Source organism: Bombus vancouverensis, chromosome 10 (assembly GCF_051014615.1).
Source record: "Bombus vancouverensis nearcticus chromosome 10, iyBomVanc1_principal, whole genome shotgun sequence".
Lineage (NCBI taxonomy): Eukaryota > Metazoa > Arthropoda > Insecta > Hymenoptera > Apidae > Bombus > Bombus vancouverensis.
In genome coordinates this window covers 5,050,750-5,077,079 of record NC_134920.1, presented here as the reverse complement: position 1 = coordinate 5,077,079, position 26,330 = coordinate 5,050,750, and the positions used below count along the sequence as shown (strand labels likewise).

General features: G+C 38.7%; 1 protein-coding gene across 1 annotated transcript; it reads right to left on the bottom strand.

Annotated features, from left to right (window-relative positions):
- Positions 1–19: 19 nt before the first annotated feature.
- On the bottom strand, positions 20–25,623 carry Dbx (homeobox protein Dbx). The gene is made up of 4 exons (XM_033336026.2): positions 24,747–25,623; positions 20,260–20,469; positions 18,474–18,754; positions 20–1,831 (listed from the first exon to the last, which is right to left on the bottom strand). Exons 1-4 carry the CDS (start codon positions 25,621–25,623, stop codon positions 1,589–1,591), a joined length of 1,611 nt encoding a protein of 536 aa, XP_033191917.1. The 3' UTR covers positions 20–1,588.
- Between the last annotated feature and the right edge of the window lie 707 nt (positions 25,624–26,330).

The window sequence follows — 26,330 nt, the reverse complement described above, 5'->3', positions numbered from 1 at the left end:
ATAGTAATTAGTATAGACAAAAGATACAAAGTAATTAGCATAGACAGTTTTATTGCAATATATTACACAGATCATAATGCATCACAATGAATAATTACATTTGGTTTTTTTGATGCCCGAGAGCATGATCCTTAAACCTTAGGTACATATCTTAGTTATCGTAACGTTATGTCTAGTACAACCTTATACGATACCTTACTGAAAATTACGCAAACTTACATCCATTTCTACTTACAATATAATACATTTCTCGATTTAGTGGAAATTCCATTATACCGAAACTTCCTCGAGAGATAAAAATTTACACAGAAATTTCAATAATTTAAACAGAAATGTATTTAAATTCAATTTACATATATGTTATTACGGCAAATATTTCTGGTGATACAAATTAATTTTTATAATTACATTATCAAGATATCGTTGATGTTATGCCATAAAGTAAAAAGTTATTCAGAAAATATTTTGAATGTCTCATAGGACAGTACCTTTTATACAACTCAATTTCTTATCTTCAAGCTTTTCTTCGTAGATTTAATTTATATATGTTATAAGATCCACTTTCGCGAATCGAACATAGTACAATGGAACATGTATACAATGCTGTCGTAAAATTGTCGATGAATTAACTTTGTTCGTTCATTTTGTCTCTTAAAAATTATTTAGACTTGAAAAATTCGAGGCGCGATAAAAATCGGGCATTCATTTTATGCAATTTTAATAAACAATGTAAGGCATAATTTAAGGAAACTTTGCTTATTTGTTTAAATATTTTTTTCTTTAATTATAAAACTTCTCTAAATTTAAATTGTTTGTTCTAGGAAATTATTTTGTCACAATTCTGTTACGATTTTCATCGTGTCATATATTTCTGATTGTTTTACATCATCTAGTTATTGGAAGATGTGTTCACAGATCGCAAAAAGTAAAATTACATCTACACAAAAATGAGCTTCACCGTTAAAAAAGATAACGTTGCAATTGCTAAATACAAAGATTGTATTACGGTTAAAAGATTGGAAATCATTTAAAAGCTCTAAATCTTAGGATACGCACAGGAGAATCTATCACTCTTACGAACGTTTTTTTCAAGTTCTATAAGAATATCACGGATAAATTATAGAATGCTTTCATACATTCAAGGTCACTTTAACTGCAAGTTACATCTACCAAACATGACTCAATATTGCTCTTTATTCCTTTTTCTTATATAATGTATTGGTATATTGAAGATTCATAGTCAATTTAAACGCAATCTTTTACATTTCTCAATATATAAAATAATTAGATGTCATAAATAACTTAGTGACCTCGACCGATCAAAACTTTTATCCTCAATTATAGTCTAAATCGTCGAATTTTCTCCTGTGAGTCCTGAATCTGTAATGAACCATTATTATTTCATCGAACAGACACATTTTGATTATGATTTAAGCGGTAGTGAAACTTCCTTTGAAATTCACCAGATGTGTTTTTCATACACTTTCACTGCCTGCTAATTGTTCGTCGTTTTTAATCCTGAATCATGAGTCACGATCGTGTCTCATCAAACGAACACGTTTATATCAGGATGTTCACTGGAATTTCATCACGTGACATTGATCTCCTCGTCTTCTTCGTTCTCTGTTTGTTCTTCCGGCCGTTGAGGACTCGTTAAAGGACTCACGTCGCTCAAGTCCATCCTCGGCCTGTCTCCATCCGCGTCGCTTAAGTCAGGATTCGGATTGTTCTTGTTTGGCAATGTTTGCTCTCGAGAACCTCCGGTTGCTAGCAACTCTCTCTCTTTGCTATTCCTCCATTTCATTCGCCGATTTTGGAACCAAATCTTCACCTGCAAATTATATTCGTAATTCGAAACATGTTCATTTTGGATGATGATGTACAACTTACTTCAATAACGTAACGTTCGAATGACAGAAGATACGATAGACGATTGATCGAATTGCATCATAGAACGATCAGTGGAGAAAGGTGTAATAAAGTGTAGGTGTGTTAAAATTATATTGATAGACAGTTTGTCTAGAATTAATTTTCTATCATTATCTTTACCGCAGCAAAAGCGAAAAAAGCGATTTTACATTAAACAGGGTCATCTCGAATTTTCCCCTAATGGCGTCGAAGAGATGAGTTCTTCGTGTTCTTTGCCTTCTTCCCGATGAACATTAGATAAAAATTGGAGGAGAGATCGGTAGTTTCTCTTTCTATTAACGTATTGATGATGTCAATCCTACATTTACATCAAATTATTCAAATTCTATCGACTCAATAACGATGGACGATTATGAACATTACCTTTTAAAATATGCCTTAGACTTTGTAATCACTTACGTGGAAAAGAAAATAGAAATAACTAGTTCCTCGTGTAATTTTTTTTCTTTTTTTTTTTGAGATACTAATTATCATTAGATTATGCATGCTAAATTTGAAGCAGTAGAAATGTATATAATATGCGAAGATATATAAAATACGCGTAGTAGAGAACAAGATATAATTTTTAGTAGCTGAAACAAATCTCTACTGAGGTTCCTTTTTTTCACTTTGTTCATAAAAAATGTGAATCTGTTTAAAAACCTACAGTCTATTAGTTACGTACTTGGTTAATGAAAAATTCATAAAGAGTGGCGTTGATCGGCTTGCCCTCTCAGAGATTCACATCTTAATACAATAAGTATTCACATATATATATATATATTTCTCTCCAGCTCTCCTATAAACGTGGTAACCTGCGAAATGGAGATGGGAAGAGGGTGCGGCGTGATTTTCGTAATATTAAAGACCATGCATTACCGAACCGTTGAACGGGCCAACGTCAAACGCACATGAACTCTGAAAATTTTCCACCCTTCCCATCCCTTTTCCGCCGAGTTTCGCCTTCGTACCACCCTTCCTTTTCTCCAGCCTGATCCTGCTCGCCACTTTATTATAGCCTTAAGCTACGTCGAAGCGTTGACCCTGAGGCCGTGGATTGATTTACCTAAACCGCTTTTCGAATTTTCATTGGTCGCCACTCCGTGCAAGAGTGCCTGTGAGCCTAGTACGTGAATGCATTTGACATCTTTGCTGGATCTTAAAAGTTCTTTTCAATTTGCCTTTGGGGCTTGCCAACAAGGCGTTAGACCTTATGTAGAATCGACTTTATATTGTATTTCTCGTTCTTGCTCCTACTTGGTGAGACGGAATCCGAGATTTTCAGCTTACTTTGGATTTTCGTTTCGCGAAGCAAAGAAATCGCGAAGAAAGATGAGTTATTTGAATGGGACCGTATTAAAACTCTTTCAGAATGAATTTTTCTTTTAATAGTGAACACGATTGTATAATACTGTGGGCTATGTTTCATTCGAACTTGGAAAAGTTATAGGTTCAGCATAATATTTAAAATGGAATATGTAGTTGCATTTGCGATGGAATCGTATATTTCTGTGAGGATGTCTCAATGTAACGATCTTTTTTTTTTTTTTTACAAAGGAGTTTATTGAGTCCAGAAAATACAGATTTTAAATGCATTATTCACAATAAACATGAATAGTGCATTATTCACAATAAACATGAATCGCATTATTCACAATAAACATGAATTGCATTATTCACAATAAACATGAATGCATTATTCACAATAAACATGAATGCATTATTCACAATAAACATGAATTCAATGTAACGATATCATGATGGTTAGAATGATCTAGCAGTTTTTCTAAAAGCGACCAGCTTTAATTGTCTAACATCGTACAACGTACAAAAATCTTGTTCCATGGCATAAAGAAATACGAATTTAAAAAAGACACACACAGAAACGCTAATTGATTTCATCGTTAGCAATTATGTAATAGGAAATAATTGGTAATGTGAAATCGATGGAAAAAATTCATTGTTCATACGTTTTATAATCGGTTGTAATTTAGGATGATATTACGAACGATTTTGCACAAAGTATCAACAACTTTTGAAATCCGTTCAACAACATTATCTGCACTTGACGTTCGCCCCGTCGTTATTAATATTGCTTGGCTTCGGTGGTAGGGAGGGTGAGAAATTGATAAAAAAGTTTATTATTCTTTAATATCTCGTCGAATATTTTATGAAACTTCGTTCACGGACGTGAGCATGCATCTGACATACTGAAATGTGAACGATTTGGATGCATCATGTTACCTTTCATCCTTTGAACTTTCATTTGTTGAATTTTTTTATTTTTACCTTTTTTTCATTTGTTTCGATTCCTTCCTTTTTTCTAATAGAAATGAGAATGAATTTTAATAGAAATTTTTAAGTAGAATGAAGTTTGCGTTATTGATAGACTCTATATTGGTAACGAGCTCATTCCGACGGTTTCGCTGATGGCAATCGATCATTTTCTAGATTGGGTATTGAACATGTGTCTAGGTAAGGATTTTTGCATCAAAATTTTACATGGAGTTAGTTTGACTTAACGCGGATATTAACGAGAATCTATATACATATAATATGCAGTCGGATGTTTCAAGCTGCTGATTAGATAAGTTCTTAGAGTTCAGAGTTCAGAGTTCGTTATTGCAAATCAGTTTTAACTAGATTGATCTCAGTTTTTTTGTAAATATAGATATGATAAAGTATATTCTGAATGCAACTACCAGTCTACTTAACAGTTAATAGTCATTGAAAGAATAAATTTTAAATAGGACTTTGAACTTGTTTTTAGAAACTTCTTTTAGAAAAATATTTTATTTTCAAATATAAAGCTGTACTTCCTTTCATATTAAAAATTCAACTTAAATTAATTATGTTATATATAATTTATACAGGGTAGTTGGTAACTGGTGGTACAAGCGGAAAGGGGGTGATTCTACGCGAAAAAAGAAGTCGGAAATATAGAATAAAAATTTTTTTTTTATTTCTTTTCTTTTTTTAAATTTTTCCATCGAGACAACCATCTACAGTGAGATCCGTTATAACGTACCGCACGCGAACTGAGCGAAAATTCAAAGTCGATTTTCTCGAAAACAAAGCCTCAAACGAAAAATTTTTATTCTATATTTTCGACTTCTTTTTTCGGGTAGAATCACTCCCTTTCCGCTTGTACCACCAGTTACCAACCACCCTGTATAATACATAATATATAGATATATTATAATTATATTTAATATAAAATAGTAATACATAATTTGATCAATAATTAACTATATATGTATATATTATGTATATATTATATTAACACAGTTAGAGCAACGATGAATTGAAACTTTCACCATGCGTATAAAAGTGTGAAATTGAACTTATAGAACGTTAAAGAGACAAAAGAAAGAAACGCGAGTTAGATATGACGGATTAAACGCAATAGGAGAGGCGAGAAAATTACATGGATCTGCCAGGGATTAATTTACACAAATTGTTTTCGTATTTTCATTCGGCAGGGTGTGTGCGCTTGACAGGATGCAGAACCCTAACGATTCGACGCGATAATACGCTCTTTAGCAATAGGGTAAACGCGCGTTATATTCTCAATACCGCGGCTGGCCCATCTTTGTCGCGAAAACACCATTGCACGATCGCCATGTAATTGCGCTGTCCACGTAGTTCATTGAAATTGAATGAAAAAAATGCTCGAAAAAATATTGAAAATTTTAGACGCAAATATTTGAAGAAAACAAATTTTTATTCCGCTTAAAGCAATTGTAGTAAATGATTTGGTAACAATAATTTTTATACTGTTTAAAATAATCAAGGAGTTACTCTTGGGATTATTTAATAACATTTTGATAATTTCGTATATTACATGAATTTACCAATTTAACAGACATTTTTAAGTACCTAATAATTATTCAAAGATCTTATATATTTCTATATTTTAATAACTGATATAAATTGTTCTTTGTAGATTTGGAGAATGATTTTATGGAAATGAATTTTTGTGGCATTTAAAGTAGCCAAAAGATTAATCTTAATCGTTCCATAGTATTTTAATAATTTTCTATTATATATTATACATTTTTACATTCTAATAATTGCTACAAATTGTTCTTTATTGATTCTGTCATTTATTGCTTGATAATCCATTCGTTTAAGTACGATCTACAATTTCGCGCGAAATTTCGCAACGTTTAACTTGACAGCGACGTTTCAACGTAGTGCGTAAAAATTCTGTTTAAAAGCTTTTGTTTTTTGCTTGGTTAATTAAATGATTTATAATTAATAATTTGCTGCTCGTTTAAATGAAAACTTCGCGTAGATATATTCAGGAAATACACGCGTCGGTGAAATTGCCTCTTTTTTTTCACGAGGGAAGTGTAAATCCGGGAAATCGGACGAGCGGATGAAATAAACGCTCGAGCGTTCGCTCGTTTAAAAGGCAAAAATCCCTCGAAATCCGATGCTTCCTGCGAACGAAAGAGATTAAAGAGGGAGGTTAATATCGAGCTCAAGACGTTGCTCGCTTGGGGTTGAACACTCCATCCGAGGATCCTCGAAAATCAAAAAGAGGGGATCGTTTCACCTGAATATAAATATTAAAAAAAAGAAGTAGAAAGTCATTCTCATTAATCGCTTTAACTTTTATTCTTCGTTATTTCATGTTTAATGAGATTCCTTTTAATTAAATAATCGTAATGGAATTTGGAGGATGAATAGTAAAGAAGATTAATCGCGTGTAGATGTAATAACAGAAGCAAAGAAACATATATATTCCAGAATATTTCAAATAATCTCTAAACATTTTACTCTATCTTTGAATAAACGTTACATTTATTCGTTGCTATTTGATATTTAACGAGGCTTTCTTTTTAATTAAGTAATTGTGAAAACGAATCAACAAGAAAATCTTGGGAAAGATAGATCATTTACCTAACACTAATTAATATAATATCAAAAGCAAAGGGAATTTTGGGGCTGATATTTGTACGAGTTTCGAGAGAACGGAAATTGCGGGATGCATTCCAGGGAAATCAAGGGATTCGGTACTTCCGCACTCCCCTTTCGGCGTGATCCTTCTTCTTTTCGTTTTACGTTTTGCAAGTGGCGACGGTGATTGATTGTCCCGTCAGTGGCAGACAGGTTCGGAACTGTATAACAAAAGTAACAAAGCGGTTCTCCGTTCAGTGTGAAAGACGCGAGGCTTTTCGGAGAAGTTGAATCATTTCGTTGTTCACGCTTTTCGTTCGTTTTGTCCGCGTATCGCGCTACTCCTCGCTGCCGTCGATCATTTTTATAAATTGTTCGAATTGTTTCTGTCAGCCGTGTTGAAAAATATTTCTTATTCTCTTTCTTCTCTACATCTATCTTCCCTTCATCACTGACACCGATCGTCCCATTTTATTTCAACTACTTTGACACTCGGCTTATCAGCTCGTGAGGATTGGAGTTGTCATTAATGACCGTAACGAGTTATTTTGACAACAAAACAATATAAAAGTGATTTAAATTATAACGAACGATTACTCGACCAATCACGTTCGATGAGATATAATCACTTCAATCGTTGGACTGCAATCTTCGATTCACCCTCTCCACCCTCTTCACCGTTTAATCGTTAACTTATTGGCCGTAGCCACACAGTCGCGCGTTCCTTTCATCCACTCTAAATCCTCATCTCGATTAAACACGTCGATAGCAAAAGCCCGCTATATAAGGTGACACGCTATTCGAAGTGCTAAAATCGTCATAACTCTCTCCCTCTCCTACCGTTTAACTCGCCTTCTGCCACTTCTGAATCATTCTGGCGAACCCAAGACCATCTCGAGGATCTATATAAGAAATATATAATTCTCCTGTAATATAACTGCAGCCCTTTGGGATGGCTATTAAAAAAGGAGCCGGGAACGTTTCACGCGGGCCGCGCTAAGGATCGGTCCATACGAAAGGATCGGGCATAACGACGACATCCGAAACGCGTTCTATAGAGTGGGTAATCGTTAAACGATTGGCTGCAGCCAGCCTACCGGTCTCTCCTTTCGCGAGCCACCCTCTAACTCTCTCCCTCCGCCGTAGCCTGAAAGTTCTCCTCTATTCTGCTCCCTTCCTCGCGCCCACACGCGACCGCCCTTACTTCCGCCTCTGCCCACCCCAACTTTCTGCCCCTACCTTCAGGACTATGGCTACCACCCCCTAGTTCTGGCACCCTCTTTATCTCCCTACGACTCACCACGTCCCTCCTTCGTCCTCTCGTATATACACATACACAGTCACACATACACGTATATTATATATACAAATACAAATACGCTTGTATGTATGTGCGTATGTATATAGGAGGTACGATAGGTATTTCTGTGCGCGGTGGTGGCGCCATCTGGTGCAGTTTAATAAAAGACGATCGATTATGACGTCGGCCTCAGAACTACCCCTCAGTCTCGCTCTCTCCACGATCCTCTTCCTCGCCAGCCTGTCTTCCCTCCCCTCTTTTCTTCCCCTCTTTCTCGGTACTCCTTCTGTACATAATACTTCTCCAACCCCTCTTTTGTCTCTCTACCCCTCTCGATAGTCTCACCCTATCGCGTCGTTCTTTCCTTCCTGTCTCTCTTCTTCGTTCCTCTTTCGACTCGTAGCGCTGATCGTCTTTCTCTTCGTTTTCCTCCCCCGATTCGATTCGAGCGGCTCGCCGCCGCGTACACCGAGAGAGGAAGGGTGCAGTGAGGATGGAAGGACGCATGGAGAGAAGAGAGAAAGGGTGCACCGAGAGAGGAAAGAGTGCACCGAGGGAAGAAGGGTGCATCGACACCCTCCGCCAACCTGGTCACGGTACCGGGTCGTTTCGTGGCGGTGCGGTGGGGCGAAGAGATCGAAGGGCACAGAGGCGGAGAAAAGGGGCGAGAAGCGGGCACGAACAGGGTGCTAGAGAGCCAGAGAGAGATTCTCTCTCTTTTCTTTTTTTTTTTTTTTTTGAAGGGGGTATGGTGCGGTCAGCGGAGGGGCGAGTGGGTGAAACAGGAGAAAAAAGGAGGAGAAGAGGAGGAAGAGGTACGGCACAAAGCTACCACGGCGCGATTCTGCGGCCGAAGGGTTGGCTGATGTATGGAAAGGAAGTCGGCTCTTAATGGTTGGGGGTGGGGAGGGAATCCAACCCTCCGGATTTATATCGGCGGCCCGCGTTTCATCGGTGATGCTTTAATCGAGCCAGCCACCCACTGATAAACGATAGTGTTAATCCATTTATCCTTGAATCTATGCCACGTTTAATTAGTCCCTCTTTTATGGGATACAATTGTGATAGTAATTAGTTTCAAAGACCGATGTCGATTAAGTTGGAGCATAACGCGTAAATTATTTGCCACGTCGAATTTTTACTCTCGTTCGATATCACTGGGACATTAATAACAACAATAGTTTAGATTGGATTACTAATTTCTCGAGTATTTGATCTCATTTTATATTTTACACCGTAAAAATCGTCAATCATCTTTACCACGTAAGATGCAAAGTATAGATTAAATTTGGAAATATGTAAATCATTGCGATCGTCTATTACCGAACGATAACAATGAGTTTGATTTCGATATGATAGTATAGCAGAGTTGTATAAAACGCGTACTAAACGTAGTTATACTTTTGTGTATTTAGAAAGAAAGTAACTTTCCCAGTTGCTTTAATAAAAAGTAAATTCCATTCTTCATAAGATTTGGAGAAATTTACTCGACAAAAATGTCGGGTTCTCCTATTTATAAGGCTGTCTGATTTTATAGACACGAGCGGAGCAATTTTCACGAAGGGTGGGCGCAAAAGGGGAGCGTAACCGGAAATCAACGTCGACCGCGGCTGCTTTTACTTGGGACACGAGCTGCGAATTTGGAATTCGTCTGCGTGCCAGTGGTATAACGCGGTACAGCTGTGAATGGCTACGACCTGGCACGAATGGGAAGCGATATTTCCGGGCGAAATGTCGCGCCAGCGATATCAAACGCATTCGATTGCGACATGTGAAGATGTTTGAAGGCCGTTTTGAAAGTTATATGACAGGGAGAGTGAAACGGTCGTCCTGCTATCTTCCTAAAGAATTTTAACACGACGGAGAATTACTTTAATTAATTGCGCGTTCGGAAGAGTGTTGCTAGATAGGCAAAGCTAAATTAACTATTATCAGCTAAACGAATATAGGTAGTTCCATAAAATTTGTGCCCTACGTAAAATGCCTTTCTCAAAACAGAGCAAGTTCAATTTGAGACATTTTTTCGAACAATAATTGTATTGCAATGTTCAAACAAAATATCCGTTCTACTAAAGAATATACTAAAATATACTTAAAAACAAGGAATCGTAAAAAATTGTACAATGTAAACAAACTGAAGTGTACCAAATATCAAAGGAACTGTTCAAACTTAAACTACTTTAAACTACATCATTAAATTAGCTGGTTGAACTATCCTCCTTCAGAATTCCTATTAATTATCCAGATAATGCTCGAAAGTCGTCACAAATAAGAGGTTCTCAAACTTTCCATGAATGTGCAGCATTGAAACCAAGACTAACAAATTTCAATACCATCACGAAAAAAGTACTCATTCTGAAAAAATCTTGTAGTAAATAATCAAGTGACACACAAAGCGATTAAAAAACGTGCAAACCGCTTTTATCGAAATCGATAGAGAAAATAATGGTGAAGACGAACCTAATGATTCCATGGAACTTAATGACGAGCAAGAGGGATGAAGAGAAAACAAGAATCTATCGAGACTCTATTCGATCTTCGGCGATCTTATCGGTCGCGAGGCGGATACTGCGGTTTCGTAGAAAGTGATTAAAGTTGATTCACAAAAGGATGAATCTATATGCATACCGCGGTATTGTATATTCATGGTTTCTTAGTTCGTCTGGCGTCGGGGGTAGCCGGCGCTTTCTCAAAGTAAAATCCATAATGCATGAAGGTCCGCGGGCTAAGCCGAACAGCTTAAGCCGTAAGATATTGCGCGACGTTATATTCATGTTATGCCCTGTAAGAGGCGGCCTTTGTTTTTAATATCCATCGCAGACTGTACCGCGGCAAGTTTAGGGTAGCGTTATGACCAACTTCCGTGATCTCTCGCTCAATTTTTGATCCTCTCTGAAATCTCCCGGAGAAGAGATCAACGGCGCAGCGTCTTACAAAATATCAGAAACAAGATGAAGTAGAATCTTTACTCTTTAATCGTCCTTCGGCTCGTCTTCGCTCGACTCGCATTTTTCCGTTAGATTTTAGATTTTCCATTAGATTTTATATTTCAGAAAATTTCCTAAATTTGAACCAAGAATGTGAAAGAATTGATACGCAGTATTCTCGTGGCTCGATCTTAAGATTGTCTTGAAACGTTAGAATTGTTTTTCTTGGTTGGAACTACAATGAAATTAGGGCATGAAAAATTCAAGTGTCACGGCAGTATCCGAGAGATTAGAAATTCCACGTTTGAAAGAAATCAAATGAATTAATTTGTTTTTGCTACTGAGTTTTCCTAGAGGGATTTTACGACCGAAGAATGATCTAAAAGTGTAACATGATGCATTTTTATTATTTTATTTTAGTACACTGAAAAGGAATTGATTTCATAACTGTTGTCTATTCACTTGTTTCTAAAATTCATTTACTTCTAAAGACTGCTGTAAAGAAAAGAACACGATTTCACGAAATTCGGGGGTACGAAAATGAAGGATATGCGTTCGGGGATATTTTTTTGAATACTTTCGTAAGAACTTTCATCGATATTCTCGAAAACGTGAAATTAATTGCAAGGGATATATCGTATATTTTTCCAACAATGAACTACATGAAATATCTGTAGTAGCATTCTTCATCAAACGAGACAAACGATCAAGATTGTACGTTTACTGATCGGGGTAAAAGATCGACTACTGTGTAAATAGTAGGATGGTCCTTCTACAGAGAACAGTGACCGATTGTTCTAGGAAAAGGTTGTTCAAAGTAAACTCGATCCAAGAGCAGTCCTAATGGCTACAAATTGATTTGACCGACGGAATTCAGGAAACTCTATATTTGGGTGAAATGCAAGCCTAATGGTCGATCTATCTAACGTGTCAGTGTCAGTTTCATGGGAAAGGGCAAGCTGCTTCTATTTTCCGCGCGAACCCATCCAAACGTCGAGATATAAACATGGAAGAACAAATTAATTTAAACAACTCTCTCTTCTATTCTTTCAATTTCTTTTTGTAATTCTGTTTTAAAAATAATATTAAGTTTATTATCTATCTAGAAAAATAAAAATATTTCTGAGTGAGATATAATATCGACAAGGGGCTATTGTTTTGGATCAAATTAAAAATCGAAGACTAAATGTACAGTGAGAAGGAGAAACTCGTTTTTTCCCTGAGGATTAAATAAGCTGTCAGTAGCACCGAATGCGAGCTATTCTTCGCGCGACCTTTATAATTCGTTAAATCTTCAAGACGTCTCGATCATCAGAAGAGTAGTAGCCTCCTTATTTTGGAGATAAAGAAATGGAAAAGATGGAGGGTGCGTTTTAATTTAGCATTTTGCGTTGTGAGATCTTCAACTAACACCGTGTATTCTGTTTTTCCTCATCCCCCCACATTCTCGCAATTACTTTACTAAAATAAATTAATAATCCGAATGCTTTAATAAATATTTCCAACTGGTACTTCTTACGTCTCAATTAATCTTGTAAATAATGTAATAATTTTCATTAAATGGTAACGGGGCGAACCAACAATAACCAAATAATTAATTATCTGGTACCGAAGTATGATAAATTCTTAGAAAAGATATGTAACTATAAAATAAGCAAAAAATAATAAATGCAGCGTATAGAAATAAATAGAAGCAGGTTCGTTCTTAATTTGATTTTCGACGAGATTAAAAATTATTCTTTACATCATGAATTAATATTGGCGACGTGACTCTGACAGGTCTAGTATCTTGTAAGAAAGAAGAACCGACGCGATGCCGTCGGTTTTGATTATTAAAAAGATAACAAGCCCTCCGGACCCTCTCTTTACTTTTTCCTACGCTTCCGCTTGCCCGACGGAAACGTCTTAAGCACAAAAGTGCCTGCTGCTCTTAATTCCGCTTAATTTAAGGTCGACGCGTTGATGAATCTTGCCCGGAGGCGATACGGACGGTTTTGACATGATGCTGTACCTACAATGTTACTTCGTGACAGGACTCAAACTCTTTCATTCGTTGTTTATCGTCTGATCAATCCTACTAAACTTTTCGAAATTTTATATCTTCACGGACAAACAATAAAATTAAAAGGGAAGTATGATACATTTTAAACGTTACGGTGACGAAAAAAATGTTGAGCAGGATTCTGGAATTTTTTTTCATAGCGACGATGTTGGAAGACAAAATTCGATAATGTAAATTGACCGGAAAGAGTTGTAAATTAAATATTGTCGCTGTAGCCACAGCCAAGCAATATGGAAATGGGAAGAAAAAGAGGAAGTACTAGGTAAATTCTTAAGTATTAATTTTTTCTATAAAAAGGCCGGCGATAGATGAACATTTTCCTGTCGTTAAACGAATCGAGAGGAACAAAGACGTGAATACGGTCGGAGAAGGGTGAGTTCACTCACCATCACTAATTACTTTAGTCAACCCCCTTTAACCCTCGACGTCCCTCTTAAACCCACCCTCGTCATAAACTGTAGTGAAGACTCGAACCTGAGTGAAACGGCACCTTGCCTTCTCTTCTCTCTATCCCCAACCCTCTCTGCACCGCGCTACTTCTCAAAGTACAAACCTACCCCTTGGAAAAGCTTTATTATTATCATCCACCCGTACACCGCAAGTCTTTAATTAAATCTCACGAAAGATTCATAAAACCGGTATGATTACAGATACGACAAAGGACGGAACTTAATCCAAAAAGATGCCTCCACGATACAACGGGAGACTTCGTCTTTCTTCAAGATTCATTTCTTTTAAATATCGTTTTTATTTATTTACAGGTACAATTTTCATGGAAAAATTTGGAACAAATTTAATTATTCCCTTTTCTAACCTTGATACACGGATTGATTCATTTTGTGCTTCAATTTTCAACGAATACTTTAACCCTGCCGAGATATTCGAATTCTTATATTTCAATCTTGCTCTCATTTCAGCAAGAGAAAATAATTGGATTTGTAATGCTTTAAGAAGATGTTTAACGTAACATTCAAACATCCGGAATACCAATAAGGATTTTCTTCAAATTTAAAATATTTGTTAACATCGGACAAATATAATAGAATCGAAAATGATTCAAAGAGTGTAGTAAAATCAAATCAAATTCCCATTTGAACGTTTTACAGAGATCTTCGTATCAAGCGAAAGTAGATTTAATTAATAATTGGTAAATTAAGTTGAAAAGTAGTGATTAGAAAAGAACTCGTTGCAAGAGATCAGGAAATCCAGCATCTGCTGCTTATAGTCGAACATTATTAAGAGAAACAGAAAAGAGGAACTCGAGAGGGAAGAGAAAGCCATCATCGGACAATAATCGCTTTTATGGGTGTTCGTGTGGTGAACCGTGATATTAGATAGCAGCCAAGTGCGCAAAGCCCATGCTCCTCAAATCGCACAACACTCAACATACCCTCCAACAACTTGGAGATTGTTCTTTTCTTTCTCCTGTTTCCTACGTAACGATAGAAACATTTACGATCGAGTTACGTTTTATTGTTCCAAAAATAACATTGTCACTTTCAATATTCGTGGTCAATGTCACAAAACTCAAATCCTCCGCACAACTAAAATGCCGCCAGCTACTTCTTATTAAAATAGCTCTTTTTACTCACCGACTGACGTAAATCTGAAAATTAACAAAAATGTGCTCTCCGGACACAAAAATTTCAATGAAAAACACAAAATGGAAGCTCCAGAGATATATCGCTACAATTAGGTAACGTCACTTCCAACGATTTTCCTTCGCTAAACAGGGTTGTCGATTCTGCTGACCGATGATATTTCAACCCTTTAACAATTTTATTGGGACAGCTCGTGAAATCTCGTTCGATATGCGGGAGCCTTTGCTCGTAAAAGAAGAGAGATCCTTGTATCTTCACGCTGGTACTACTAGTTGTTCCAACTAAAGCGGAAGAAGGAGAAGAAGAAGAACCTGAAGAAAGCGACGAAAGAGAGAGAGAGAGAGAGAGGACTCTTTGTATATGCGAAGTCGCAAGAACCGTCAATTTACTGCAACTCCAAAGTATATGTATATATCTACTGGCATACATATATACGTATACGTGTATCTTTGTGTATGTGTGCAGGTTTCTGTGCAGGAGTATGCGTGGTCTTTAGATTTTCTCGTAAAACCACAGGCAGAGTGGGCTTCAACCAATGGCAGTGGAGGCATGGCGCTCGAGGTGTGAATTATACATGAGAATATATCCTTCCGTGCCCTTTCTCTCCTTCTACGTTCTCTTTCTCTTACTGCCAACTTTATCTCCGTCTATTCAACCCGTTGCTAACCAATGGTTATCTCTTACCGTTATTTGCGCTTCATCTACATACTGCCATATGCTCGTAGCTATGCAAAATGTATCATCCTAACCTGGCTATATGTGGCGAATACAAACGGAACACCTTTTATCCGAGAAAGATCAATGCACGTGGTTGAATTTGCTCATAGCTATCTCTTCAACTGATCGAATCAGACGGGTTTGAATAGAGTAGCTTAATTACAACTAGACGATTGAACTAATTAGAATATCTGAAGATAGATAAAACAGAGGTTTCTCCGGGATAATATCTTTCCTGATTTTTGCAAAGTTATAGATGGCAATTTATTCGTTCCATTTCTTCGATATAGCGCGAGAACTCTATGTGCACAAATTGTAATTGTTCGACTTAGCTGAGACTTTTACGATATACTGTTTGAAATTGAAACGAGCAATTTTGATAAAGGATGAATGCCGATGTAAGAATTCGAGCGTCATGATTATCGCAGATTTGCTTCAGGCACCAGATGCATCGAGAAAAGTAACTTCTGAATTATACTTATTATCATATTACAACACGATAACGAATCAATCCATCTTCTAACATTGTCCAACCTGAAATCCAATTCGACACAGAATTACTCAAAGAACGATAAATTATACCACTCTATAACAAACTTTCACTCACAGAGAACAAATGAACGGTTCGAAAATGACTAACAACGCTAAACGTGCAAAAACAAGTTAAATTTACAGAACAAAGTAACTGACACGTATCAGGTATAATAACTTTCCGCGATGAAGCGACGATCGAGGAAATGCATGTTATAATTATCCGACATGATAGAAGGAAGCACGATGACGGCGGAATTCATTGACCGAGTAGGAAACAAAATTAGCGGGAACATTGCCGCACGCATCCCCCGGTTATCCGAGCGGATCGGCAAACTATGCTCATGAAATCAAATGAAACTAACTTACTATGCCATTTTCTGGGCATCGTTTAGTTTCATTTGCGTCGCCACAACGAAGCTCTGGCCTACTAGCGACGGCGAAGCTACGTTGGTGTGTTGCACACGACCCCACGCGTCGATATACGTGTTCAGCTAATGAACTGGCATCGCCCGATTAACCCCAAACCGGGGGTATTATATGCTTCTAGCACCATGTGCAGCCGCGGCTCTTTCTCCTATGTACACTACCGACGCGAGGTGATGATATCTCGCGTGATCACCTCCGCGTGATCACCGCCCACAACTTTAAACTTCACGATTTTGACGTTAGAATAGGACAGAAAATATTACGCGCCTTTGGACACTTCGTTTCTAATTGCGTTTAACCATTGAGTCGGTAATAAATTTAGTTCGCCTGTTTCGTTGGCTCGCTAGTTGGTTTCACTATGGTGATGGTTACATATTCATTTCGTAGGATATTATGAAAGTTAGTGAAGGAATTTAGACGTGTGTTTGAATTTTTTGATGATAGATACGTAAGATTTTTGACACAGATATAAGATATACAGAGAGGTAGAATATATAAATTACTCTTTGATTACAGGTAGATATGATTACAGGTAGATTTGATTGTAATATATATAGCTTATTAATATAATTTATGCTTCGGTTTGTAGAAAATAGAAAAAGTGTGTTAGAGGAGTAGATACTGTTAAAAACTCGATGCGCAAGTTCGATATATGAGAAAGATCGCCATAGTTTAGAACAAAATAGTTGTGCAGAAAAATGTATCGTGCTGGTTTGCTCACTTTGTCCTTCAATGAAACGATCCATAAAAATTGTGTAAATGCAAAGTTATTAGAAAATATGTGAATGAAGTAAGTATACATACTGTTTTGTCAAAGTACAAAGTATGTATTGAAAAAATAAATTCCTTACGACAGCTCGATACATAAATTAAAGATACGACTTAGAAAAAGAATAAATACCCACAGTAGTATAATATGACTTTAAGTTTAATGTTTTGTTAGAAATAATTCTATTATTAGTAGGCAAGTTAATAACCCCTATAAGAGGAAGAATCGGGCTTTCGATGCTTGTACAATGGTGACGCTATAAACGTGCTACGATTGTTAGAATCGCTTTTTGATTACTTTGCCGCTAATGACTCAGAAATGTATTAAATCGGTTTAATGGGATAACCGTTACAATCGAAATGTTTGCAAGGAGTTCAAATAGCCCGTAAAGTTGTTAGTACACGGGACTAGTAATGCTCTTTCTTTCATTCCAGACTTGTGTTATGCGCATGTTGTATATCTTTTATGTAAAGTAGATGCATATGGTAAAGTTTGAAGGCCCGATGTATGTAGATACCACGTGAGAGTTGGCTCGACGAAACCTGAGCATTAGTCTCCATCAATTCAGTGAATGGAATCGTTGGAGGGTGAGAGCAGTGGCTTCGTCGCTGAATTAAATGCTCCGTTGGGACCAGGTTTCGTACTTCGTTAAAGCGACAATTAGTGCCCTAATAAGGTCATTAAGCACCTTATATTCTACGACAAACCTGGTCCCCTTACGTCTTCGTACGGATTAATTTCTTGATTATGCGCTCGACTATCAGCGAATATCGAATGCAATCATTTATGACGTTAATTAAATAAAAAAATGTAATAAGACTGATCGTATTACAGCATTAATAGATATATCGTGATCTTTTAATTACTGTTATTAAAGAAAATTCCAAACAAGGTAATTAGATTTAACCTTGCAAACAGTGTTACCAAATAAAATAAGTTTACAAAGAAACTAACTATTTAATTCTTAATAATAGTATAGCGTGAATCCGAATAACAAAGAACTATTCGCTTCGCTAGCTGGATTAGCAAATTAGTATGCTATTAAGATCATTAAACGCGGTATTAAGCATCACGTTGTTCATTCATGCGGCTGCGAAGGCAACCGCTTGATCATGACAAGCCTGTGTACATTATAATACACGCAAGTTTACCTGAATATGGCATATTTGATGCTATTATCTCGTATAATCATTATTACCCACGAAACTATTTGAGCTTTGACTTATTAACGAATCTGTTGTGTCTCTAATATTATAATCGATCATTCACACATGATGAAAATAATTTTCATTTATAATAAGTATTTCAACAGATATTTCCTTACCTGGGAATCCTTCAGGCCGAGCTTTTCAGCCAATTTCTTACGATCCGGCTTGCTGATGTACTTCTGTATCTGAAACCTTTTCTCAAGGCCACGTCTTTGAAGGTCCGAGAAAACCGCTCTTCTCATCATTCCTCGACGAGGTTTTCCACGTGCGTTTGTTGCCCATGGAAATACCAGGCCAGTGCTCGTGAAATCACCCAGCCCACCTTGAATCGCACCTGGAAACGCTGTCCCACCACCTGGAGCACCCGGATGATGACCTCCAGTTCCAGAACCCGCAACTACCGATTACATACGTTTTACATTCAGGAAGATTGCCTTGAAACATGATTTTTATTTTAAATGTTGAGATTGAAGTTATAAGTTACAGAAAAGAATATATAGAAATATCTAACACATAAGAAGTTATAAAAATTACAGATATATTAAAATCACTCTCTATAAATTTTAATTAAAAGTATTAAAAGTAAGTAAAATGCACAGTAATATAAAAGTAGAAATAGTGGCTCGCTATAGACACTTCTCATGAATATATTATACGTGTTATGTAAAACATTATGGAATTTCATTAACACTTTAAATGAGACACGACTGTCATGATTATAATATTATATGCACACTTAAGTTTTCCATCGATATTAACATTCAAATTTTGGAATTAGTAATAAAACATTGAATTCCATATCGTGCTCATAAAATGACGTTTTTACCCCAAAAGTATTAGATGGTGCGGAACGTTTCTTTCGTTTTATAAGGAAATAGTAGATACACAATTTTATTCTATTGGAAAAATGGGCCATACGTAATTCAATAAAATAATATAAAACAAAAAATGTACATCTGTTATTTCCTTATAAAACGAAAGAAACTTTTGGGACAACCTAACGTTACATTTTTATCACCAGTACAAAATTGCACTGCACAAGGAACAACCACATATTTACAGATACGAGTCAATTAGTATTGAAGCAATGTGTTTTCTTTTTTAATTTTTTCGTTAGAACGTGGAACTATTCTATCAGAATTTGGAAAAACGTCAATAGGCAAAATTTATTGCTCGTACGTTAAAGGCCCGGTCTCGATAGTAATTGAATCAAAGTCATCTAATAACGAACGGGCAATTGAATCTCCAGATCGTATCTGTACAATATTGCCAAGCTGAGCATGACAGTATTATCTGCGCCGATGATATTTGCACGCACTTGTTGCATGCGTGCATTTTGCTTGTGGCGGTGCATGTACATAATATGGTAGTGCTTTCACTGCACTTCATATGCACTCCATGTCCCATACGAGCCTACCTATAACAAGATATTCGATAAACCCGTGCCCGTGCACGTGCCCGCGTTTATACGCTTTGGCGCCATGTGCGGAAGTTTCGGTTTTAAATGTTCATCGAGATTGTGTTTCCGCCTCGCGTCCAGCTTGTTTATTAACTTTTCCTCTCTCGAGTATCCCAAAATAAATATATAATGACCAATATTTTTTGTGAACAATTTAACACCATCCTTCATCGCTCGTTGCGGCTCTTTTTTAACCAGTATTTGCAATGGATTAACGACTAGAATGATTGTAGAAATTAGCAACAACCTTTTCCAGACCTTTTCTTTGTATGCCTTTTTTTTTCTTTTCAGTAGTTCTTTATCTATTTTCTTCGTGTGATAATGAATTGAAAAATCGTTGTGGAAAGTTCAGAAAAATTGAAGATATGTCTCCTAGTAACTAAGTTGATTAACATAGCTCATTAAAATATAAATCTACAAGTCGTAAAAAGAGAAGTATTTACCTGTTAAGTAGGGTCCCCTGTAGAACAATTGTTGCAACGTGTGGTGCGCATTCGGGGGTAAATGACGCTGAGGTGGCTGATGACTCGGCCTGTGATAAGGATGATAAGCTGCTGGTCTGGCGATCGGTTTCGCGATACTGTAACTCGCAGAATTTTGTAAATTCTGCAAGAACGCCGGTATCGCTTCCGGCGGAAGTCCTTGAAAATTCTCTGCACAAGTATAAGACACATTTTATCGATCAATAAGAAATTCATTGAGCCAAGTAACTCGATGAAGATGTTGCCGATAAAATCGTGTGTAAAGTACGTCAAATTTTCCGTTAATAGGTTGAGTGACATTAATTCGAAACATTTAAACTGAGGTAAAAGCGGGTTTTTTACGGACGAGTTCCCCGTGAAACGCCCAAGGTTTCGGATCTTCGCACGACGGATTGCTCAAGTCGTCGTATTCCTTGCGATACATAATTCGAGCTGACACCCCCGACTAAAACCCTCCTCAACAGCTCCAGGCGGAGCCCAACCTCTTGTTGACGCACGCTTCAACACCTCTGATATAAATATACGGATATTTGGTACGTGTGAATCGCTTAGATATATATTTTACCTTCCACTGCTCAAAGAATAGATATATTCTTGCTATCATTTTTTCATTAAAAAAAGACCCTCTCTTCTTCTAAGCAAAACTTCTATCCAGAAAATCTGCTTGAAAAGTTTTCGAAGAATATAACAGTTGCCAATTGTATGGACCATGAAATTCCATTAAAAATGAACAAGCACTTGATAAACCGCAGCTAACTCTCGAAAGAATAAAAGAGAAAAGAAAGGTGTACACCAATCATTTACAGGCGTCTAAGAGGGTTGATGGTCCGACGTGTGTTTGCAACATACATTTTTTCAGTCATATAGCCACGCCCAATTTAACCGAGCCAAAAAGGATAGCAAGAGAGAGGAAGCGAAGGCGACGTGTTTGAAAATAATAAAATAATAGAGCGGCACGGTTCCCGCGTACGTTTCACGACGACCAAGAAGCCAGAATCGAACGGAGAAAGAGAGGTTTGCCTTGCGTTCCAACCAGACAATGCTTTAACAATGGCCCATACACGACGTCCTATTGTACCGGTGTACCCCATAAAATACTCATCGCCTTTTATCGTTGTTTTCCTAGCCAGCCAATAAGAGGAGCTGCCTGCCAGGATCGCGAGCCCTGGCCAACTAATAACGGCTTAACCTCCAACGGAAACATTGAATGGGAATCGTTTTTTAAGCTGCTCCACCTCCTTCGAGCCTACTCCCTTCGCGAATACTATTTCCATCCCTTTTTCAATTCTGTCTTCGTTCCTCTACGACCATTCGAATCGAGCAGATTAAACGTCGAAAGCCTGTTGAGGATACGAGGATATCCAGGACACAACGTTCTGTTGTTACAGTTGTAGAACTGTGCTTTTTTTCGCCATTCTTTTTTTAATGCCCGGGCTTAAAGACCCTCCCTTCGCTTTTACCCCCGGATTCACTACACGACCAAGATACAACATATCGGTGGTTATTCTTTGGGATTAGGGTATTTGATGCATTATTAAGTAGACACCGCTGCAGGTTTCCCGATGAATGGGGGTACTACGATTTATGCACGGTAGGAAACGATGTTGTTCGATAATAGAGGAACGATGTTTGCCTTAGCGCATGGTTAGCGGGCTGACGTCCCATGCCGGCTTATTACGTCTGACGTGCCAACTCGATCGAGAATATAAGACGGGATGGTTTTTCTTGCGATACCGGGAATTTGAGTCTTCAATTTTCAATTTCAGTTTCTAATTTTAGTTCCTTCGTGGGTCTATATAGCTCATCAAATTCGTTGGAGTGGGATTAAAAATTTACGTGTAATTAATGTTTAGTGACTGGAGGGGGGTTTGGAGCAATAAGGACAGGTCCGATACTTAAATTGCATTTATTGGAAGAAGAAGGAAGGCATATGTTTCATGTTCTAAAGTGCAAATGTTCGATGGATTTTCATTTTGAGTTGGTTTTCGATGGTTTATCGAAATATTGGAAAATTGGACTATCTGCTTATCGCAGTTGCCCTTCCAATTTGTTTTTAACGCAACTTACGATCCAAAGGTCTCTGTAATTAAATTTCTGGCAACGTAGACGAGTTACTTCCAAAGAGTGATCGAAAAAGCGAGGACGGAAAAAGAAAAAAAATAATAAAACGGCACGGGGTACACGCATTTCGCCATCCATCTACACGAGTCTCCGGTCGTGTCACGCTCGATATCGAAAAATATCAATAATAGCGACAAACAACAACGAGAAACAGGCGGCAACGGGGCGGTGGGAAGGGGGGTTGGCGAAAGAGAAGAGCAAGGGGGGACGAATAAAAGCGTGGCACCGGGGAGAGAGACGGAAACAGCACGCGCCACGCACTGCAAAAGAGAGGAAGACGAGAACGGAGAGCGAAAGAGTGCGAGGATCTGGTAAATCGCACAACGATTGGCGAAAATGCTATTCGAAATTTAACGTCGCTCTCTCGTCAAACGCCCATCCACTCCAGACCGTGCGCCGCGCCAACCCCTTCCATACCTAACTCCACGTTGCCACGGCGTTCGTTCGCGTCCGTCGATGAATTTCGAGTTTGTTGCCAATCACTTTTTCGCGCAATTATTTCACAACATTTCGACATGACGTACAAACCAAGCGGACCGAACGATAGTACCCATGGTCGCGAAGGGAGGAAGGGGGAGGAAGGGGGAGAAAGGGGGGATGGAGGAAGGGGGTGGATTGTTGGGATGAGTTGCATCAAGAGGGAGTCAGGGGGTGGAGACAGCTCATGGACGCTGGAGGGTCTATCGGAGGCGATGGATTCACGCAAGAGGAGAGGGTGGGTTGGGGGTGGCAGAGGAAGGGATGTAACACATGCACGTGGCACGGTCAATGCATCCGCTATCCGACAAATGCATGAAACCCCACCCCCCTATTTCGAGTGCACCAAATTTCCCCGACTACTCTTCTCTATCTCCCCAACGTTACCTTCTCCTCTTCCACCGGCGCATGGATGCAATCCGCCAATGTTAAATGCAACATTTGCCTCTCCACCTATCTACATTCGTCCACACGTATCCCTCCCCCTCCCCCTACTGATGAACCATCTCTCGGTTCTCTCTTTCCTCGTTCGTCTCGTTCCCACTTTTCGGTTTCCTATCTGCTTTCTATCCCACTAACATGGTCGGCACCCGTTTATGTATTTATCGTATGTGCATGAACTTTATCGACTCGTGTCAATCACTCGTTAGTGGTAGGGTAGGGTGGATGAAACAGAGGAAGGGAGGGAAAAAAGAACGACGGGGATGCAAGAGATTGTACGGTTGATGTACACTGAAGTGGTTCGGATACGTGATGTGTTTTTCGTTTTCTCTTCTGTTTCTTTCTTTCTATTTTTTCCTTCTTTTTTCTTTTTTTAAAGAATGAAAGAAACGAATTTTCGATTGATTTCATCGTTTGTTTCGAATCGGTGGTCAATGATGAAACGATTCGAGAGAATAATGGAACGTTCGTTGTAAGCTACGTTAAAGAAGTATTTTACGTTAATAAAATGACCGAAAGGATAATAGGATAATATAGAGATATTTTCATGGTACAGTTATGTCACCGGTTCGGTCATAAATCGGAAGGTTCGGTAATAGGACGGGCAATTTCGTGACGACGTCGCCGGAATTACTGTGAATAAGGAAACGCGATAAGAGGCACGGTAATACATCATTTGATCCTGCCGCTTGTCTAATATTATAGGCACCAATCGTAAGGGCTTAATATTGGGGTGAAGGTAAGTGGCGGACCAGCTGACGTCCTGCTCCACCCTGCACGCACGCTGCGACTCGTCTTGAGGGTGTGCGGATGAGATTTAGGGACCGACGACAGAAGTCTGCTGGCGACACTGATTTGTGGTGAGCTTTGTTTCAACACTCTAAATGCTCAGAGATGACTAAGATTCTTCTGACGTGCTCGTTAATCCGAAACTTATCTTCCTAACTGATAACTCTGCGAAATTTAATTAGAGATGACGGTATTATAACCGACTATTTACTATACCTTATTCGAAGATTCTATTAAAATTCTATTAAAGCAGCCTTTAATAAGGATCGCTAACAGATTATAAGGATCGTTAACGACAAGGATCGTTAAGTAAACAACGATTGACGATCTTGTAACTACTTTTTCAAGTATTATTATTCCTGGAAAATAACTATATTCAACAAGACGACGTTTTAAGGCACTACTCCTGTTGTTCCTATGTATATCCTTTATCTAACATTTAACATAAAAAATTGCAGATCACTGTTTAACATAAGCGTATGAAAGATTCGCATTACCGTCTTTTTCAAAGAATCTATTCTCCAATCTCATCTACGGATCGAAAGCTACCAAAACTATGTATCTTAAATCTAAAATCACAGGCGATAAACGCGTGCCAGGTCTCAAGTTAGAACAGTTACCCGAATGCGGTCGCCTGTCATGATTGCCGCCAAGTATAGCGTTGACGCTGAACTTCAGCTGCGGCTTCTCCTTCTCCTGGATGGTTCTGCATGCGGGTCCTAAGCACTGCTCGTCGCCGCAGGAACAGGCGGTCGTTCTCTCACCTATCCTGTCGACGACACGCTCGACCGCCACGTCTCTCTCCCCTTGAATCGTCATCTCATCGGACGTGTGCATGACGTTTCTGCATCCAAGGTCGTACCGCCTGTCCGGCTGTAATGCCGTCACGCGTTCACCTCCTAGAATTCCATCGTCCTTTTCCCTCTCGCCTTGAAGTCCTCCGTCCATCTCGATACTTGTCGGATCCTCGTCGACGTTCGAGTTGCACGAGTCCACCGCGGAACTTGATCGGTTCTCGATCCTCTCGTTACAGAGCCTCTCCATCGCGCATAAACGATCCACGATTACGTGTCCGTCGATTCTCTCGTTGTCCACGTCCACGTACGTGATCTGACTCCTCTCCATACCGTCCTTCTCCCGTAGAATGTGCATGCGATCGTTCTGTCGATCGATCCTCCCGGAAGATCCTCGTTGATGGTCCCTGCAGTCGATCATCGAACTTCCACGATCCGAGCCACGTGCACCGGTGGAGGATCGTTGATCCAGCTGATCCTGATTTGCACTCGACGGCGAAACCTTCTCCCTGGAGATCCTTAGGTTCGCCTCGCATTCTCGTTCTCGCTGTCTCGCTACCAGACTCGCCGCCCAGTTCAAGGTCAAGCTGGTTAAATCGGCACCGGGCGACGCCTTGCTCTGGAGCAAGTTCTCCATCAAAAACGGCGAGGTCATTGCACTTTGTTGCAGATTCTTCAGCATCGCCGCTGACGAAGGAAACATACCACGGCTGTCCCTCCCCTCTTCCCCCCAAACTTCGTTTCCACCGATTGGTCTTCTGTTTCGATCACAGAATCGTATTGTTCTCCTTGCAATAATGGTATTGTCTTTGACAATCGATAATAATATTTGAGCTGATATGGATCACAAATACATTTTCTTTCGTTCACTCAATCTGATACTTGTATCAAATGTATTATACATTAAAGTCGTAGTTTCTACAACTACTATCTACTCAAGAGCTTTATGCACAATTTAACACTCGTTGCTTTCTATCTAAGCAAAGATCAACGAAGTCCTCGAGTTCTCCAGCTCCAGCCAGCGTAAACAGCATCGATAGCTCCCACGATATTCGAAATCGACATTACACGCGTATCTTCGTCATCTTTGCAAAACCAGCAGTGACTAAACGAACATCACTATATCGTCCCTCGATCCATTCGTGCGTATGTCCGAGTCCTCGCCTCGGATCGATGCGTTAATCGAAGCACGCGACCGCGGAGCATGGCATGGTCTCACTCAAAAATCACAGAAACGTTCGATAGAACCGTAGACGCGTGTCATATCACTTCGCAAGTAATCAACCGCCACGGAACTGTCACGAAGGTGGTTACGTCGTGGAAGAACGTGCGATTTCGGCAGCGGAATGTCAACTGACGTGCATGCGAGCGCAGAGAGAGGGATAGAGAGAGAGACAGAGAGAGAGAGAA

Coding starts and splice junctions, on each gene's coding strand:
- Dbx (XM_033336026.2), bottom strand. CDS start 25,623: ATGTTTCCTTCGTCAGCGGCGATGCTGAAGAATCTGCAACAAAGTGCA. Junction 18,755..20,259: donor CAGGGGACCCTACTTAACAG/GTAAATACTTCT, acceptor TGTAATCGGTAG/TTGCGGGTTCTGGAACTGGA. Junction 1,832..18,473: donor TCGGCCTGAAGGATTCCCAG/GTAAGGAAATAT, acceptor TATAATTTGCAG/GTGAAGATTTGGTTCCAAAA.